The 19,013-nt window shown below is 33.2% G+C and overlaps 2 protein-coding genes and 1 long non-coding RNA gene across 5 annotated transcripts; 2 read left to right on the forward strand and 1 right to left on the reverse strand.

Moving 5' to 3' along the window:
- The first annotated feature begins 431 nt into the window (after positions 1-431).
- LOC110227614 lies at positions 432-1,145 on the forward strand. Its single transcript, XR_002331306.1, has 3 exons — positions 432-506; positions 904-1,020; positions 1,093-1,145. It is a non-coding gene; the product is annotated as an uncharacterized LOC110227614 (long non-coding RNA).
- Positions 1,146-5,502: 4,357 nt separating this feature from the next.
- On the reverse strand, positions 5,503-9,004 carry LOC9307476. Of its 2 annotated transcripts, XM_021022352.1 has the most exons (8): positions 8,785-9,004; positions 8,432-8,546; positions 8,032-8,106; positions 7,874-7,928; positions 6,309-6,948; positions 6,158-6,211; positions 5,887-6,071; positions 5,503-5,768 (listed from the first exon to the last, which is right to left on the reverse strand). In XM_021022352.1, exons 5-8 carry the CDS (start codon positions 6,946-6,948, stop codon positions 5,676-5,678), a joined length of 972 nt encoding a protein of 323 aa, XP_020878011.1. In that variant the 5' UTR covers positions 7,874-7,928; positions 8,032-8,106; positions 8,432-8,546; positions 8,785-9,004; the 3' UTR covers positions 5,503-5,675. The 2 variants fall into 2 exon arrangements, with proteins under 2 accessions (XP_020878011.1, XP_020878010.1); XM_021022351.1 differs by lacking the exons at positions 7,874-7,928; positions 8,032-8,106; positions 8,432-8,546; positions 8,785-9,004 and adding an exon at positions 7,129-7,448.
- Positions 9,005-11,414: 2,410 nt separating this feature from the next.
- On the forward strand, positions 11,415-13,261 carry LOC9309508 (putative ETHYLENE INSENSITIVE 3-like 4 protein). 2 transcript variants are annotated; one of them, XM_021022354.1, is made up of 2 exons: positions 11,415-12,841; positions 13,029-13,261. In XM_021022354.1, the coding sequence occupies exons 1-2, from the start codon at positions 11,536-11,538 to the stop codon at positions 13,130-13,132; spliced, it is 1,410 nt and encodes a 469-aa protein (XP_020878013.1). In that variant the 5' UTR covers positions 11,415-11,535; the 3' UTR covers positions 13,133-13,261. The 2 variants fall into 2 exon arrangements, with proteins under 2 accessions (XP_020878013.1, XP_020878012.1); XM_021022353.1 differs by having other exon boundaries at positions 11,415-12,754; positions 12,984-13,261.
- The last annotated feature ends 5,752 nt before the right edge of the window (positions 13,262-19,013 follow it).

A 19,013-nucleotide genomic window follows, 5' to 3' on the forward strand; every position in this document is an offset into this window, starting at 1 on the left:
CTCGTGTACCAATAAATGAAATGGAATATATATATGAGTAAACTAAGAACATCATTATCGTGGGATCCAAGCAGAAGTCCAAAGTCCAATGGATCCAAAAATTTAATCCAAAACGATTAAAAACAATGGATCCGGCTCTATTTTTGGATTTGTTGCACAGCTTTGGATCTGCGACGTGTCGCAATGTGGTTGGTTGGGACATATGTATTACAGACCAAAAAAAAATTTCTTGTGTTTATCATTTGCGATTCTTTCTCCTCTATCTCTCTCTTTCTCGCAAAACGCCGCATGCGAAAATCGTCAAGATTCTCTGAAATCGAAAGCAAACGGAGGAGAAATCGTTATCTCCGACTACTTGATCTATCCTGATCATCATCTCCACCGACGTGGGACACTCCCTGAAGCAATCCACGACTTTCCCTGAAGCTATCCGCGATTTTTCCTGAAGCAATTCGTGACTTTCCTTCACCAAATCGGCGTGAAACCTTCATCAACTCTTTCTCATGGTACGAACGTCTTTCTCTTGCTATAAATTCTTGTGAATTTGATTAGGTAACAAATTAGGGTTCTGTGATTTTAGGTAAATTAGGGTTCTTGGTTTCTTAGTCAAATTAGGGTTATTTGAAGACGAATAGGTCATGATTGTGCTTAGGGATAGCGAGATTAGCCATGATTGAACACGATTTTAGGTATAGATTGTTTGATTTATAGATTGAACACGTTTTTTTTTTCTGTGATAATGTTGAAATGTTTTGGAGCTGGTATGTTTTGTTTGATCCCAACTAACATAGTCCCTGCCTCCTGATCTGGCTATTTTGTGACTAATACATTCTTGTGCATTTGGTTTCATTTTATTGTATCTTTCATGTCTGGACATTCTAATATTTTGTCCAACTTGTGTAGGTTAAGGAGATACTCTCTTACTATCCATCCAATTATAAGCAGTCTGCAGTTATTCCTCTTCTAGATCTTGCACAACAGCAGCATGGAGGCTGGCTCCCTGTTTCTGCTATGAATGTGGTATGTCTTTGTTAAGTGTTTTTCAGCTTTCTCTTAATGAATGAAGATTCTGAAGTAAGCATTGTTGGCTAGGTGTTTTAAGGATCATTCTCTGTTAACAAACTCCATTACTTTTCCTGCGTTAATAAGTAAAAGACTTAATAAGTAAATGCTTGTTAGTTGTGATAAATGCTTGTTAGTTGTTTAGTAACTGTCTACATCATGTTTTATTAATGCTTTGTGTGTGATCAATGCTTGTTACATTGTGATCAATGCTAGTTAGTTGTTTACTCTCAAGTGATAAATGCTTGTTAGTTGTGTGATCAAGTTGTTCGACTGATCAATATAAACAACCACCAAGATTTCTTTATTCTTTCAGTCTCTTTCTTCAGTCTTTCTTCTTTCTTTATTCTTTCTGTCCTCTTCTTTCTTTGTTTTTGCTGTCTTTCTTTCTTTCTTTCTTCATCTCAGCCAGAAGTGGTGTAATGGATTCTTCCAATCCATTTACTCAATCTTCTGGGTTCTTGGACCTGCTCAATAGTCAACCATGGACTGAGAATGAAGCAAGCCAAGTCCCTGTCCAAAATGATCAATGGTCAGAGAGCATTCAAGCTGAAGTCACACCTGAGCGAAAAAAAAGGAAAACGTAACAATTGGTCAGCAAAGGAAGATGTTGTGCTCATATCAGCCTGGTTGAACACAAGCAAAGACCCTGTGGTGGCCAATGAGCAAAGGAAGATGACCTTCTGGTCAAGAATAGCAACCTACTTTGCTGATTCTCCTGCGCTTGTTGGGATGCCAAAGAGAGAGCCTGACCATTGGAAGAAAAGGTGGAGGAAGATCAATGATCAGGTCTGCAAGTTTGTTGGTTCCTTAGCAGCTGCAACAAGTCAGAAGTCAAGCAGACAAAATGAAAATGATGTAATGAAGCTTGCTCACCAAATCTACTCAAAGGATTATGGGGTCAAGTTCACACTTGACCATTGTTGGAGAGAGCTTCGCCATGATCAGAAGTGGTGTGATGCTTCTTCACCTGCAGAGAGTGACAAGTCAAAAAGAAGAAAGGTAGGGGATAGAGCTGAAGCTGCTGGTCACTCATCAAGCTCACAAGCAGCTAGCCATGGAGATGAAGCCATGGCTCGTCCACCAGGTGTTAAGGCGGCAAAGGTCAAAGCTAAAAAGTCTAACAAAGGCGTTGAAGAAGGACTAGATGCTCTGTTAAGGATTCAGAGCATTTGGGAGATTAGGAAACAGGACCATGAACTGAAGAAAGAGGACTATGAACTGAAGAAGAAGCAAAGCAAGCTCAAAATGTTGGAGAATCTCCTTGGAAAAACAGAGTCACTTAGTGAAATAGATATGGCTTTAAAGGACAAGCTTATCACTGACATGTTGTCATAAGCTTGAATGTTTTCTTTTGTTTCCTGAATCAGTTTTTTTTTTCCAGAAGTTAGTGTAATGGAATGTTTGTGATCAAGTAATGCTTATGTTATTTGTGAACTGATTAAAGTTTGAATTTTTACTTTCATGTTATAGTGGTTTAGTGAGTCGTCCTTGGCTACGTTTCTTATAGAGCTTTGATTATCGTTCTATCTGATTTAAGTGATGTGTCTTGTCTTTTGTTGTATGCCATCTCTGATTGTATGACCAAGTATACTCAGCTTACTTATTTATTTCGAGTCATTATTTTTCATGATGGTTGAATGGTTAATGTAGTATTACTTAGCTTTGATTGTATGTGTAATGGCATAACTTTCTCTTAATTGCAGGGCTCTTGTGGTTTGTTGCAGACTGCAACGCTTAATCATGTCTTTGAAACTATCAGGCTGGTGCTCCATTTTATCCTCTAGAAACTGGAAGGAAGGATAGTGCAGCAGCTTTCAGGGAGATTGCAGAACAACAGCTTCCTGCACCACACACTACTCTCTCGGTGATTCTTGCAAGGTTTTTTGCCAGAGGCTTCAACGAGAGAGATACCGTCAACTTGTGGTTCTTGTTTCATTTTAAATGTAGCAGCTGATGATAAATTGTGGTTCTTGCATTATAGGCCATGGTCTTGTGAAGATTCACTTGAGTTTGTGTGTCAAGTTTTGTGAATGTGTGAGTTTTAAGATTATAGAGTGTGTGTCAAGTTTTGAGAGTCAATGTATCCCAAACACTTTTACACATTTTTTCAAAATTTTGTATTTTTAGATCCTCAATAATGGATCCACCATTGGACAATGTTAAAACTAAAAAATTCTACAAGTGTCTAAATTTTAAATTTTGCATTATTTACAATATAAATATGGTTTGGACTCCTAATTTTAGATCCACCAATAATCATGCTCTAATGTGTCACACATGGGAACTCCTGCAAAGGCGAATGCAATAACAATGGGGAGCCAAATTACTATATACGTGTCTGTTTTTATATATTATGATTATGTAATATATGAACGTGAGCTCTGTAAGAACCAAGCAAATAGTATATATTTTTCAAATAATTTGATAATTGTATATATTACATAATCATAAAAATCGTTAGACGCTAGTCAGATGTTCGGTATTGATCTAGCGATTAATCGGAAAATCGGATTAAAATCAGCAATTAATCGTAGATTAGTTTAGGGTTATTTTAATATTTTTAAAACATATTAATCCAATATTGTTTTCAAAATTATAGTAAACACATGAAACTATATTTTTGCGACAAATTTTTATGATTTTTATTACAAATTTATGTTTCTTTTTAATTAAAATTTGAACATAAGTTATTGTAAAACATCACAAAATTCCAATTTAAATGATTGAATATAAAAAATAAAAAGTTTTTTTATACTTGCAATATGAAAATAATCGGGATATGTAAGATTAGGCAGAGAGTAATCGGATTAGGCGGGAAGTAGTCGGATTAGACGGAGAATAATCGGGTAACTGATTTCTTTAAGAGATTAGTTATTAATCAAAGCGGATAGGGTGAGTCTAACGATTAAAAATATTATATATATATATACAATTAATAGGTGACCGCGTTTCACGCCGAATTTGTTTTGTTATTTTACCAAATATTCCCTCTGTTTCGTTTTAGTTATCGTTTAAAGTTTTTTTCACACAAATTAAGAAAACCATTAAATGTTATGTTTTACCCTTTATTAAGATATTTTATAATTTTTTCATTGGTCAAAACATTAAAACAAGAGAAATTGTTAAAAATGCCCCTTTTTCAAAACCCCTTTTCAAAAATGCCCCTTTTGAGAGTCCATTTTTAAGTTTGCCCTCTTTCAATTTTTAATGACCATTTTACCCTTATTTGAAACAAAATTAGGTCCACAAAATACAAAATATTTTTTGGCGGGAAAAGTGATCCCGCAATTTTCCCGCCAAAACACTTGTAAAAACCTTTAAAATGGACATCCAAAGGGGGCATTTTTGAAAAAGGATATTGAAAAAGGGGCATTTTTGTGAGTCTCCCAAAAAACAATAGGGATAAAATTAAAATTTTTACAAAACATTTACATTAAAAACCTAAAACGACAACTATTATGAAACAAAATTTATCCTAAAACGACAACTAAACTAAAATGGAGGGAGTACATTATATATATATATATATATATATATACCGACATCTTTCTTTTTTTTCTTTTGGTTTTTTTAATTAAGAATTTAACATCACTTATCCACTATATCCGAACATTTCTAAATAATATCACTCTGTTAAACGCAATTGTAAAATAAAATGAAGTCACCTATTATTGTGTGTTTAAAATGATACATTTTAGGACACCAGAAGCCCATAGGTGATTGGGTTTATAACTTCAAACCATCTTTATTAGGCTTATTTTCAGTAAATTAATAAAATTGTGGGTTCATAAACCAAAATTTACTGGTCCAGTTATTGTTTACAAAATTCTAAAGAGCCCATAACTAAATTACCAATGTTTAAATTTGACGTTGTTCCTACGATTAACGCTAACTTGCGACATACGTCAAGAATTGCTTCTTTCCATTATCTTCAGTTTTTTCTTCGAACTTACTTTACATCATTTATCCAGAAGTCAGTACTCAGTACAATCACCCAATTTCGAACAAGCAGGCAAAAAAAAAAACACAACACATAAAAGAAAAACATGAAAACAAATGTTCTTTTTTCGGTATTCATAAATTTCTTGTAATCCGAGAAAATAATTCAGTTAAAATCAGATAATATGTAAACAGAATGGTCAATATTTACTAAAAAGAATTACATTTTTGGTTGACTTGTTTGTATGTCATTGAGGTAAGTATAAGACGAATTCAACTCATAATTCTTAATCTCAAGAAATTAATAACCATAATTACGTAGGTCATCAATGTTAGTCATATGTTACTTATCAAAGATTTTGCAAATTATCAGTAAAAGTGGACCTCTCACCAGTTGCAACCTTATACTTGGGTCTTATTCTAAGTCATAAGAGAGTAAAACAGAATGGTCTCAATGCCAAAGAATCACAAAGAAACTTGTGTTTTGTAACTTTGGTCTTAAAGAAAACAAAGGAGTTTGATAGAAGAACTTAACAACACCAACAATAGTTGCACTCATACATACCCATTTACGATTTTAAGCATCTACACATTGCATCCAGATATTGTAATTTTCAGAAAGAGAAGTTCGAATCATTACAATGTTTGATCAAGTAGAGAAGATTACTTAATTACTGGGTGTTGTGTTTAGGTGATTTCATTGCTCTCTCTACATCCATCCTGCAATCTTCTCGCAATTTTTTCATCCTCACAAAGCTATTTTGCTGCAAAAATTGGAATTACACTCACAAAACTCAGGTTTATGTGTACAAGAACAACTGGTTTATAGTACACTTTGCATCATGCTATGAAATCAGGTTAGAAGCTTCTAAAAGCACTTACAAGGTGGCTATTCTCTTGAGCCAGGATATCGCCCATGCTAAGAAAGAGCGACCTCCACTGGGCCATGAGCTTGGATTCTTGTTTTGCAGAACTAACGGAATTTTCCGTGACATGAAAATCCGTAGATATTTCTTTAGCATTCCTTTGAATCAAGTTGCTAGCTGCTTTATGACTCTTCTTCATAGCTGGCTCAGAAGAAACAAAAAACAACTCATATTACAATAATCACAAGAAAATCCTAAAGAGCTTGTTGCAAATATACGGGACATACCGGATAATCGACCTTTGGTATCCTGATAACTAAGATCTAACCACATATACGAAGCTGAAGCAATTCATTTATAGCAATAGCCAAGTTAGATAATAATGTTCATGAAAATCAAGAGAAACGAAATGTAAGAAAAAGCTGAAGAATCAGGCACCGTGGAGACAGAATGAACAACAACAAGATTTTAGCAAGTCATCTCCTGTATTCAGATTCACATGCTCCTTACTGTTAACATTCGAGCATCTACTCATTTCAAATGATCTCAAATTCTGACAATTAGACAACTCCTTCCCAGTCTTCAGTAGATTCCTGCTCTCGGTATTGCTAGGTAACAGAGATAAAGCCAAGCCTTCACCAGTGACATTGGTTTGATTCGCATTAGCAGCCGCGTTTAACTCTCGTGCACCGTCTCTATCACCAGGCTCAAAATAGATCTGTACAGACTTGCTTTCCTTCAAAGGTTTTCCATCTCCACTGGAGAATTCCATCACAGCATCATGATATTCCTCAGATTCTTCTTTGTCAACAGAATCACCAGAAGTATTTTGATCAAACGAAGAAGACCTTTCAATTGTATCCAAAGGTCTAGCATTTTCCTTAACCAAATCATCTACAACTAAACACAACCTCTTTGAAAACTTCTCTCTTGAAACTTCATGAACAATGGTCTTACCAGATTCATCAAGCAAATCACCCAAAATCGATGAAATCCCTCTTTTGCTTGGAAGATTCGTCAAATCACCCAAAACAGGTCGGGTTTTCTCCGACATTGTTTTGTTGCTATCTTCAGTCATCTTCAAAATCCCCCAACAAAGAAAGAGCAAAAATTTCAATTTCAAACAATTAAAGAAGTCAAATTTGATACTAAGAACTCGACGAAAGACACAAAATTAATTCAACAAAAACCCTTAATCGAAAACTCAATTTCGAATCGATTCATACAAAAAAAAAAACTAGAATTCTGGGTGACTGACCTAGAGAGATTGATAGGGTTCGTCGGTGGGATAATTGTGGAGGATCTGATTGGTGAGAAAATTAGGGTTTTTGATTTGGTTGAGGCGGGAACCGTGCAGAGTTTCCGATCTCGATTCTCTTCTTTTGACTCGCGTTTTTCGAAATCATATCATTATTAAATTAAAAGCATTAAAGTGAGTCTGGAGCGATATCTCGTGGGTCCCAATGGGCTCTCACCATTTTCTAAATATAAATTTTTTAATTTGTTAGATGAGAGCTTATGTTTTTTTAAAAGATTTTCATAGTCTAATGGTAGTCTCTTTTAGTAGGGTTCTCTCAAAAAAATTTATTATTTTAAAATTATTTTATTTCATAAAACTCAATTAAAAAAAGAGACTATGATTAATAAAGAATTTGGTAATGTACATATGAATAAGAATGTTCTAAAAGGTTTAAAGTACCCATTACATGATTTGAAGTCTTCAACAAAACCGAGTTTCAGAGTAGTAATGTGGAAATAATAACCGGGAGAAATGTTTGAGTGTGGTTTCATATATATCTTGCTTCTCACATGATGAATGTCAATGGCTTCTCTAGTTGTGTGCTTGGTAAAACTTAAAAGCATAGATGAGAATAGGTCATGAAAATTACAGCAAATTCCACCATTACCACCTATCTTAGAGACCATTAATACGGAGTAGTTCAAAACAATAAGTCATCATTGAGTGCAGACAAAAGAATACTAACTACATGGATAGAGCATACCTTAAATACTGAGTTTCAAGTTGGATCCCGAAGGTTGGCATGATTATCACAGATTCTGAACAAATCAAATCAAAGAAAAGCTAGAAGTAACTAAAACGTGAAGCTGATGTCATTTGGCAAGCCTGTAAAGCGTGTACAATTATGAACCAGGATCTCACCTTTGTTGACGAACTTGCGACTTTGTAGCATAACTAAGAAACCACTTAAAAGGCAGCCCCAAGAAAGAGTTCTAGCTGGATTGTCATGTTAATTATCACTTTTCAATTCGAGTGAAGAAGAAACAGATGGAACAACAACAAAACAAGCTTGTAATGTAACACAAATTAACTAAAGTGCTCTTAAAACAAACCTTGAAACAGAATGAAAACTATCAAACTATACTCCATCATCAATCGTAATAAACAAAATGGTATGCCTTTCTCATAATATGCACTAGCAACACTTGTTCTAAGCAATGCCTCGGAATTACTCAAATGTCAACCGAGAGACAATCGAATGTAAGAACAAACAAAAACAGTTCTATGAATCAAGACGAACGATAAGATTAGAAGAACAAACCTTGCAAAATATGGAATCCATGAATCTCAGAGCCGATAAGCCTACCGGAATCAACGTTGTTGCAGTCTGAAACTGTGTCCAGTGGAAGCCCAACGAATAATTTTACACTCTCCAGCTGCAACAAAGAATAAAAATGAAAATTTGTTTTCAAAATTGGATCATCAAGAGGAAAAAGATCAAATCTTTCTTAAGTTTCTATGTTTAATAGACTCTAATCTGAATTAGTATCACCTAAACAAGAGAAAAAGGAGATTTTTTTCTTCGATTTTCTGCAGATTTCCCAGAAAATGATTGAATTACCCAAAGAACGCAACTTTGCAAATCGAAGGAGGAGAGAGAAGAGGGTTAATTACCGATTTAAATTTTGGGGAGGAATTGAGAAACGGAGGAACGTCATCGGAGACGATGGCTTCACATTTGACAGATCTCGAAGAACACCTGATCGCGATCTCATCGGAGACGATGGCTTCACATTTGACGATGGCTTCACATTTGAAAGAGAGAGATAGTCGGGACAAAAAACGAAAGAAAAAAAATACTGAAAAAGACGACACGTATGCGTCTCTCTTCAGCTCCAAAATCTCTTTTAAGAGAAACGATTCTCTTAATATTAAAGCTTTCTGATTTATTTTTTTTCACAATAATTCAGAGAGACTGTAATGAAAACTCTATTTTTCTCCCATTGGAGATGCTCTAAGCCCATTATAATCTACCGAGCCTAATACATATGAGAAAGGATCTGGCGGCTGGGGCGTACCATATTTTGAAGTTTTGAACCGGCAACCCAAATTAATGGATCTAAATTTAATTCACAAACTGAATATGAATGCTTAATTTGAACTTTCAAGTAAATATAAAATTAACAAACTGAATAAAAAATACATTTTTCCATACTTCTTTTTTAAAAAACCAATATCTAAGAGCATGTGAGGTAGGAAAAACCTCTCCTATTCTCTCAAATATATTATTTTAATAATTTTTGTATAATTTCTTTTTTTATTTAAAATTTAAATTACAAGTAAAATTCATAACCAATTATATTGAGACATGTGTCAAATGAGTTTCTACACACCCTTTTAAAGTTTTTTTTTTTTTTACCTTTTATTATTTTATTTTTTTAATAGATGGAAAACTAAGTGAAACTTCTACTAAACATGTTCTAATATATGCATATGATCAGTGGCGGATCCAGAAAAAATATCAGCCTAGGGCACATATAATTTTTTAAATAATAATTATGTTTTTTAAAGCATCTATTATATTTTAAAATATAAGTTTCCTAAAATCTAAAAATTACAAACTTTTTTTTTTTTTATGAAAACACCATTTTCGTTGATTTTATTAATGAAATAAAAGTTTACTAAATTCACTAAATATCATTTTTATTTAATAAATTCACTAAATATCATTTTTATTTAATATTTCGGAATTAGATAATACTTTTTTACATTAAGGACTTAAAACTAATTTGTTATAAAAAAAATACGAAGTAACCAATATATTATTGGTTGGTATATAAATTAGAGAAAGAAAAGAAATGTAAAAATACAATCAAGCATGAAAGAAGTATGAATTAAAAAAACAAGGAAATATGTGTACTGGCAAAAAAAAGAGGAAAGGTGGGGAAAAAAATATGAAAAAGCAAAATATGACTAGAGGGAGGCATCGATCTCGTCAGCTACTATTTCTAATATTGCATTAAACACCACTTGACCAAACAAACAATTAGGAGAAGTGTTCAAAATTTAGTTTTTAGATATTAGTATGGGGCACGTGCCCCACCCCAGCCCTCTCTAGATCCGCCCCTGCATATGATATCGTAAACTTGCCCTTTCAGTTTCAAGTAACCGACCAACCCTAAAATTATGTTTTTTTTACAAATTTATTCCCTGTAGTTTGTTTGTTTTTTAGTGTTATTATTAATCTTCTTTAGAAACGAATGAGTTATAAAGAAATTCACTCCCCAAAATTTAAAAATACATTTAAGCTTAGTAAGAGAAAGGTAGATAGAACTTTCGTAAGCAAGCTTATCGAAAGCGTCGTAATCATAATATTGCTGATATCAATAATCCCTGAAATCCCGTGCTTACGATCATATTCAATGCTTTCAGTTTCATCTTATGCTATCTCTCACTCGTAAATAAAACCCTTTTAATCTTCTTGTCTATAAATCTACCTACTATAGTCTATATATTTATGATCACCTATATATACTATGCAGTATGCACAATTGCACACATGTATGATCCACAATTCTTTTCACAATATGTATAATGTAGTATATATGAAGATCTAAACATTTTTGAAGTATGACAATAGATTTTTTATATTTTTGGACTAAAAAAAAATTCCGACTACCGATTTGACTATCTTAGACCATCTTTATCAATGAGTTCTTAAGAAAATCTTAAGATGATCTTAGTAATTTTGGTCTAAGATTGCCAAATCCAAAATTAAGTTTTTTTTCTTTTTGGCTTTTAGGTAAGCAACTCCCTCAACTCATCTTAACTTTGGTTCTTAGTAATAATACTAAAAAATTACTAAGATCATCTTAAGATTTTCTTAAGAACCCATTGATAAATATGATCTTAAAGCCATAATGTTTACAAAAACATTTTTATATCATATGCGCAAAGCGACAAGAAAATGAAACAGTCCTATTAAAACTTTTATTAGATATATTAATTAAGTCGGTTCAATGAACTCTCGTTATCCATCGACTTTGATGCAACCGAATAAATTTTTAATTTTCTACTAACGTCCGGCGTCGTGATGCCCGCCGGAGATAACTCTTGTCCACCTAAAAAACATAAATATCTCCGCCACAAAATTTCAAAATCTATTACAACTTATGTTTAGCTCAGACCAAACCAGGAGACTTTGACACGTTCTCATCGCACATGCACACCATCCCCTCTCAACAAAAAATCAAATATAATTCGTGATCTACATATATAAATAGGCCACTCAATTTAACAAAGGTGGTTGTGCTACATCAGTATATCCTTCTACGTACGGACAATAACCTCAATCACGTATAATATAATATAGATAAGTATCAATTATAGTCCATGACTCGAAATCTAATGGACTAAAAGAAAAAAATGGTGGAAGTAGAAGAATTGGAACCACTTAGTCCGATTGAAGATGAGGAAGAAGAAATCAGCTATGATGACCTCAAAAGACGCATGTGGAAAGACCGAAACCTCATGGAAAAGCTCAAGCAACAGAAACGACACAGCAAGGACGTCGTTTCGTTTACAACACACCGAGCCGAAGCGTCACGGCGCAAGAAGATGGCTCGTTCTCAAGATTCGGTGTTGAAGTACATGATGAAGATCATGGAGGTGTGTAAAGCGAAAGGGTTTGTCTACGGAATTGTACCGGAAAAGGGTAAACCAATAACGGGTTCTTCCGATAGCTTAAGACGTTGGTGGAAAGAAAACGTTCAGTTCGACCAAAACGCTCCAGACGCTATCACTGATTACTTAACACTCGCGGCTGCGGCTGCTGCAGCAGAGCTAATCGATAAGTCTTCATCATCATCGAGCTTACTACACATGTTACAAGAGCTACAAGACACGACTCTAGGGTCGTTACTATCAGCGTTAATGCAACATTGCATGCCGCCACAGCGGCGGTTTCCGTTAGAGAAAGGAATCGCTCCGCCATGGTGGCCGACGGGTACGGAGCTTTGGTGGGGAGAGCAAGGATCGGCACATGAGCACGGTGCGCCGCCATACAGAAAGCCGCACGATTTGAGAAAATCTTGGAAAGTTAGTGTTCTCGCGGCTGTGATCAAACACATGTCGCCGAATTTGGGAAGAGTGAGACGTCTCGCGAGACAATCTAAAAGTTTGCAAGATAAGATGATGGCTAAAGAGACCGATACTTGGTCTCGAGTCTTAAACCAAGAAGAAGCTCTTCTCAATATCAAAGACCTCAAGATCTCGGAAGACCAAGATCAAGAATCGTCGGGGTCTAAGAGAAAGGGTGAATTTATGGAACCGTCAAAGAGTGTTTACACTTGCCAAAACTCGAGTTGTCCTAAAAGTGACGTGAGTTTTGGATTCGGGGACAAGAACTCAAGGACAGGTCATGAGATCCAGTGTCTATACGGGTCGACCCAAGAGCCGAGCCAGAGCGGTGAATATACACCTTCCATGCTTGAAATGGTTCCAAGTATTGTTACTAGTTCGACTAGTGATGATGATTATTACAGTGTGAGCTCGAGTGCAATGGACAAGCGAGATGGTGATGATCATAGCATTAATGGGAATTGGATGGAATATTTTTGGTTGGAAAAGATGCAGCAGGAGTTACATTGCTCTAGGACATTCGAAGATGATGAGGGTACTGGAACGGATATGAACCAGTTCACAGAATCTGATCGATCGGACAACGTGAACCAGAGTAATTTTTCAGTTTGGGACATGGGTTGCGAAGACAAGGACATATACATGTTCGATTAATAGTTAAGCTCGTTACTAATTATACTACGCTTTACATGTGCCCAAAGTCAGAACTGTCTCTGCTTGTATTCTCTAGTTACATTGCTCTAGGACATTCGAAGATGATGAGGGTACTGGAACGGATATGAACCAGTTCACAGAATCTGATCGATCGGACAACGTGAACCAGAGTAATTTTTCAGTTTGGGACATGGGTTGCGAAGACAAGGACATATACATGTTCGATTAATAGTTAAGCTCGTTACTAATTATACTACGCTTTACATGTGCCCAAAGTCAGAACTGTCTCTGCTTGTATTCTTTAGTTACATACTTACATCTATCTACTTATACAATACAATAAAATTATTTTTAGATCTCGTATTAATAAAATAACTAAAATATAAAATATTGAAGAATTATTTTATCCTACATAAATAACAGAACATACAACACATTCCTTTTTCTTATTTTATAAGATTGCAAATACTTTATTTTATATAGTCTCAATAGTCTCACCATCCTTAAAGACTCAACAACATAATAAAATAAAAATAAATAAACTCTAAATCAACTTTTATGTTCTGTTTCACCAAGATCATAAGATGAGTAAGGATATGACTCAAATAGCCCGGATATCGCCGTCGGCGAGGCAGCGTTTGCGGAGAGTAGCACAACCACGGAGCGGTTCGTCCCTGAAGAAACCCATGGCATTGGCATAGTGGCGAGTAGAGGCGGCTCCGTTGGAGCGCGTGAGGATCACGGTAACGGTGCTTCTGCCAGGATCAGCCTCTTAGCAGCGGGACAGAGGACTGTGAACAAGCTCCGCCAGACATTGCTGCTCCTCAATCCCGTCTCAATTCATTATGGGGTTCATGGTAAAACTTAAAATAAAATAAAATATCTTATTAAAAAAAAAATTGGAAAATTGGATCTTTTAGCCTTAATAAATTTTTTGAAACTGATAATGGATCCTGGACTTTTGCCTATCTTATCATCCCCGGAGACGGGCCTGCTGGTCCTGTCGGTCTCCTCTAACAGCGACTTTGTATTTCTCATTGGGTCCCGTCACCGCCACTCCAACCAACTCCGATTTCAGTGTCACTCTGTCTTTGCATACTATTCTCTCACTCTTGCCCCTGATTTTTATATCTTATATATTAAAGGAGAAGTCGAAAGTGATCACGTTCGCTCTCAGAATATGAGCAGTCGTTTTTGCCCCCCCCCTTTAATGAGATTAGATTAGTTAAATTTCCATTTTGTTAATAAAATAAAAATCAAAATTGTGAAAAAATATACATACCGTCTTCATTTCTTCAACCCTAATTCGCTTATTGGACTTATATTTTTACGGAAAAAAGCCCGGTATAATTTACACCGTCATATGTAAAACCCTAAAACCTTATGCTGGAGATTCCTATAAATATATGATGCCTCCATTGAAAATCAAACATCACGGCTGGCTTTTTATGCATAGCAATTATGGTTTATAATTCTTTTTTGTACCTCAAATTTGGTTTTTTCTATGATGCATCGTCGTCGGTTTTTTTTTCTCTTTTTTATGTTATGGTCACTTGGAAAGTAAGATCTCAAAGATTTTTGCCAATTTGTGATGAGTTTTTTAGTTTCTTTATTCTCATTAGATAGTTTCGATATTATGATTTTTTTCATATAGCTATGATTCTTTTCATGAATCGAGTTTTTTTTTTTTTTTTTTTTTTTTGGTGAGCGAGAGGGAGGCAATACCTCCCCCGATTTATTAAATTAAATAAAAGAATTAAAACCGAACATAACGTGGAAGTTCCGTCCCATGAATCGAGTTTGTGTATTGTGTGTTTGTGTTTTATAAATTGGTGTTTATATGATAATACTGATTTGTTTCTTTTATTTTTTGAGTTGTATGTTCGCTTGATTGTGTCAAATAAATAACTTTTGGGTATCATCTAATCGTGTGTTTTATTTTTGTAGGTTAATCTTCACCGAAAGTATTGAAAAAGATGATGAAGAGTACATCGTGAATTGGTGCATGAAATAAAAAAAAAATATTTAATTAATAAAATCTCCAAAAGATATTAAGGTTTGTTTCATCTTGCGAAAATTTATTCTATTATCTAACTATATTTTCTATTTTATCATGAATTTATTTATTTGCTTTTTTTGGCTCCTATAAACCTTAGGATATACTTTTTTTTTTTTTTTTTGAACTAAACCCTAGGATATACTCAAAACACATTAAATACGTTTTTAAATTCAGGGGCAAATCATGAGTCGTAACATGTGTCTTTTTTTGAACCCTTTTAGATTTTTTAGCTAAACATTATATATCTTATATATGTTCTCTATCTGCTTGGATGTTTCTCTGAATCGACTGATTCGAAATCGGGGTCAACCCAACTTTGAAGGGAAGATTAATCTAGCTCGGTTCGAACCGAGGCCCAAACTGATTGACTTGCATGTCCTTCATAGATTCAAGCTCTATGCTACTCACTCGGTAACAAAATCTCCTCCTCTTTCTCTTAACTTCGGTTTAATTATGATCTGTGATTATGTGAATCTTATTAATGTTCAAAATCTCTTTTTAATTTATTATTGATTTGCATCAATATGAATCTTTTTTATTCGGCAACTGATTCACCGGTAATTGGTTTATGGATTTTTATTGTGTTTGACATTATTGCATAATGAATTCGTTAATTTTCCAATTTTGGATTTGAATTCTCTTTAAGGTGGTTTGGTTTAATTCCATGAATCGCCCTATCAGGTACTACTAAATTTCTGATTTCTTTGGCTTTCTTCAATTTGTTTTCTTGCAGGATTCGAGGGAAAAGTGCTTGCACAAGTGTTTCTAGACAGAGAAAATGAACATTGAGATTTTTTGGAGTTTTGGTTTTATTATTTTAATCGTGGTGTGTTCTCTTTCTTTAGGAGGTTTTATTAGTCTTCATATATTATTTTCTATAAGACGTTTCAGTACTTTGATTTGAAAATCCAATATTAATAAACTATACTTACAATTTTATGTTATTATAGGTATTGTGATTACAAATTCAATATATGTACGATTGGTAAACCTATATAATATCTTAAAGTAAGGTCGAGTGTCAAACCAATATAATATCTTAGATTCCTGATCGGGTGTTAAACCAATAAAATGACTTATACATAATCGATTGGTGTATACTAACTTTGAATTAGGTTTTTAAATAATATATTGCGTTGGTTATTGTAATCTATTTAAATCATGTTAATTGACAATTATTTTTAACGATGTTTAGCTCTCATAAAATATGATTATATTATATTGTGATTAGTTATTAAAAAGGGAAATATGAAAATGTATATGAGAATTGTGTTTCGTTATCAATTGATGAAACCGTTATATAATACAGATTATCTTTATGGTATTTAAATATTTTTGGTATTCTTAACTTTTTCGATGGTAATCTTAAAGTGAAATTTTTGATTAAAAAAATAAAGAGTATTATTATATATCTTTAACATATATATAGCTAAAAAGAGATATCCAAACTAATGTTAAATTTAATTACATCTACCGTATTATTATATAATTGTCAGATATATGTTTTTTTTCCAGATATATGTTACATACATTATAAAAAGTTTATACTCTATATATGAGATTACTTTTTGTATATATCACGAAAAAAATATATAAATAAATTATGATAATATGTTCCTTTCCATAAAAGACACGTTTGGTATATTTTTTGAATAAATGTTTATTTCCCATTTATCGAAAGTGTTGAATTTGCATTAGTTTATAGTGATGACATGTATTATTTCCTAGATAAATGACAGAATATTATTAAGTTTGTGGTTTCATAATTAAATTTACTAATTAAACCAATATATACTAATATGGTATATTCTGTAAAAATGTTAGGTTGTTGTTTTACAAAAATGTTAAATTCAGGTAAGATTAAGACAATTGCACAATATGAAAGTGCTCACGTTCACTCTCAGAAATTAAAAATACGTTTTTGCCCTCCTTTGAATGAAATTGTCTAATTTAATTCTTTTAAATAGTTTTTTTTCCTTTTTTATAAAAAAAAAATTGCACCGAATATTACAAAAATGTTAAGATACCTGAACATATTCGGTGGACTTATTTTTGGAAAAAAATAAATTGGCCTGGTATAATTTACACCATCATATGTAAAACCCTAAAACTCTATGTTACAAATCCCTATAAATATAGGATGTCCTTCATAAAACACAAACATCACAGTTTTTATTTTATGCATATTCGTTATGGTTTATAGTTTTGATTTGTACCATAAAGTTGGTCATTTTTATGATGCATCATCTCAAAGATCTTTGCCTATTGTTGATCGACCTCTTAAACGAGGATTATAGTTTAACCGATTACATGTTTTGATTTTCATAATTGGTTTGTTGTTTTATGTGTGTCTATTATGTTAGTAATTAGCACTTTTTTTTCAGATTTGGTACATGCATAAACAATTTAGATCGTGGAATTGCAAACTAAACTCGAATGAAACTAAGGTATTTCTCTAATTCGATTTCCTATACACTTCTCAAAAATAATGATTTGTTTATATTGTTTTTTTTTCTTTTGTCCCATGAAAATAATTACCCTAATAAAAAGATTAATTAATTATGTCAATGGATGTGTTCGGGTACGATCTAAAATTATCAGATTTTTATAATTTTTTTTTTCTTTCGTCTATTTTTTTTTATAATTTAGATATGATTTTAATTAATATTAGATTTTATTGTTTTGAAGGATATGTACAAAATAGTGGACATTGTTGTATCGTTCCTAAAATCGGTCATCGTTCCTAAGATCATGCATGATTGTTCCATGGTTGCTTCATAGTCTTTCTTCAATTATCGTTCGAACGAAATTTCTCACGAGCGTAAACATGATTTGGAATATGGCGAGAAAGAGGAGAAACAAAAGAAAACATGCCTAACCATTCAGGTAAATCCACTCCCCTCTTTTTCTTCATCCTATCTTTTTAATACTCTCTTGGTTATCCCTAAACCGAAGATATTTTCATGCCTAAAGCTGAGACGTAAGTTTGTTTTCTATTATTTTAGTCTTCTTTATCTTTCATATTTTGGTTACTAATTAATTTCTTTCATGCTAGATAGATTGCACTACGATGAAATACAAACCTCTTGATGACATGTCACGTTTGAATTCTACAAAATATGAATATAGAATTCGAGTCAAGATCTTGTGTTTATGGAGACAGAACTTCGGTGGGCTTGGTATGAGTTTAGTGATGATTTCTATCATATAGGAAGGTTTGTGATTTTCTTACAAAATTTCCCTTCACTCGATTATTAAAAGTAGTGTTCACAATGTTTTTTTTTTTTTTTTGTAAAAGGTTCAAAGATTAAAACTTCTTTGAGAGGTGGGTTTATAATCGCTTTGTTTCTAAGATTTCTATTGGTCATTGGTTTCACTTTGATTATTTTTAAGGTTGTTGATCAGTTTGGCTCATCAAAGCTACTAATCATCGATACATGCAACTAAGATTACTAAAATGGACATTGTTAGAGATAGAAACTACTTCAATTTCGTTGATTTTACACGTCTTAGGATGGTGTTCATTACGATGATATTACTTGGTTGGAAAGTTTCTTTTCTGTATAAATTATTTTTGATATATATGTTTTAGTTCTTTGTTCTCTAAATAAATTTCAGTCTTTTATTTTACGTGAAAATTAATTGTATAATTTTCTGAATGATTTGTTAGATGTGATCGGTGAGGTTGTTACTTTACTCAAGCTGTGTCTAAAACCCACTTTGGATACTAACAAAGATTACACTTTGGATAGATGTGTAACTACTAAAAATCTCGGCTTTTAAGTTTGTTATGTTTTTTTCCTTTATTTTAGTGTGTTTTCAAGAATTTTAATAACTCTAAGTTTGATATGTTGTCTTTTAAGTTGTAATATATTATTAAACATTGGGATTTTCTTATATGTGAGTTCTTTTATGATTTAGAATTAGAAATATTGAATAAGAAATAAACTCATTATATGTATCACCAAATTTGAAAAGAATAATATTCGTGAAAAACTTGATTTATAAAAAAAAAATTTAATAAAAAATAGGTATAACTTTTTTAGAGTTT

Source organism: Arabidopsis lyrata, assembly GCF_000004255.2.
Source record: "Arabidopsis lyrata subsp. lyrata unplaced genomic scaffold ARALYscaffold_6, whole genome shotgun sequence".
Taxonomy (NCBI): Eukaryota; Viridiplantae; Streptophyta; class Magnoliopsida; order Brassicales; family Brassicaceae; genus Arabidopsis; species Arabidopsis lyrata.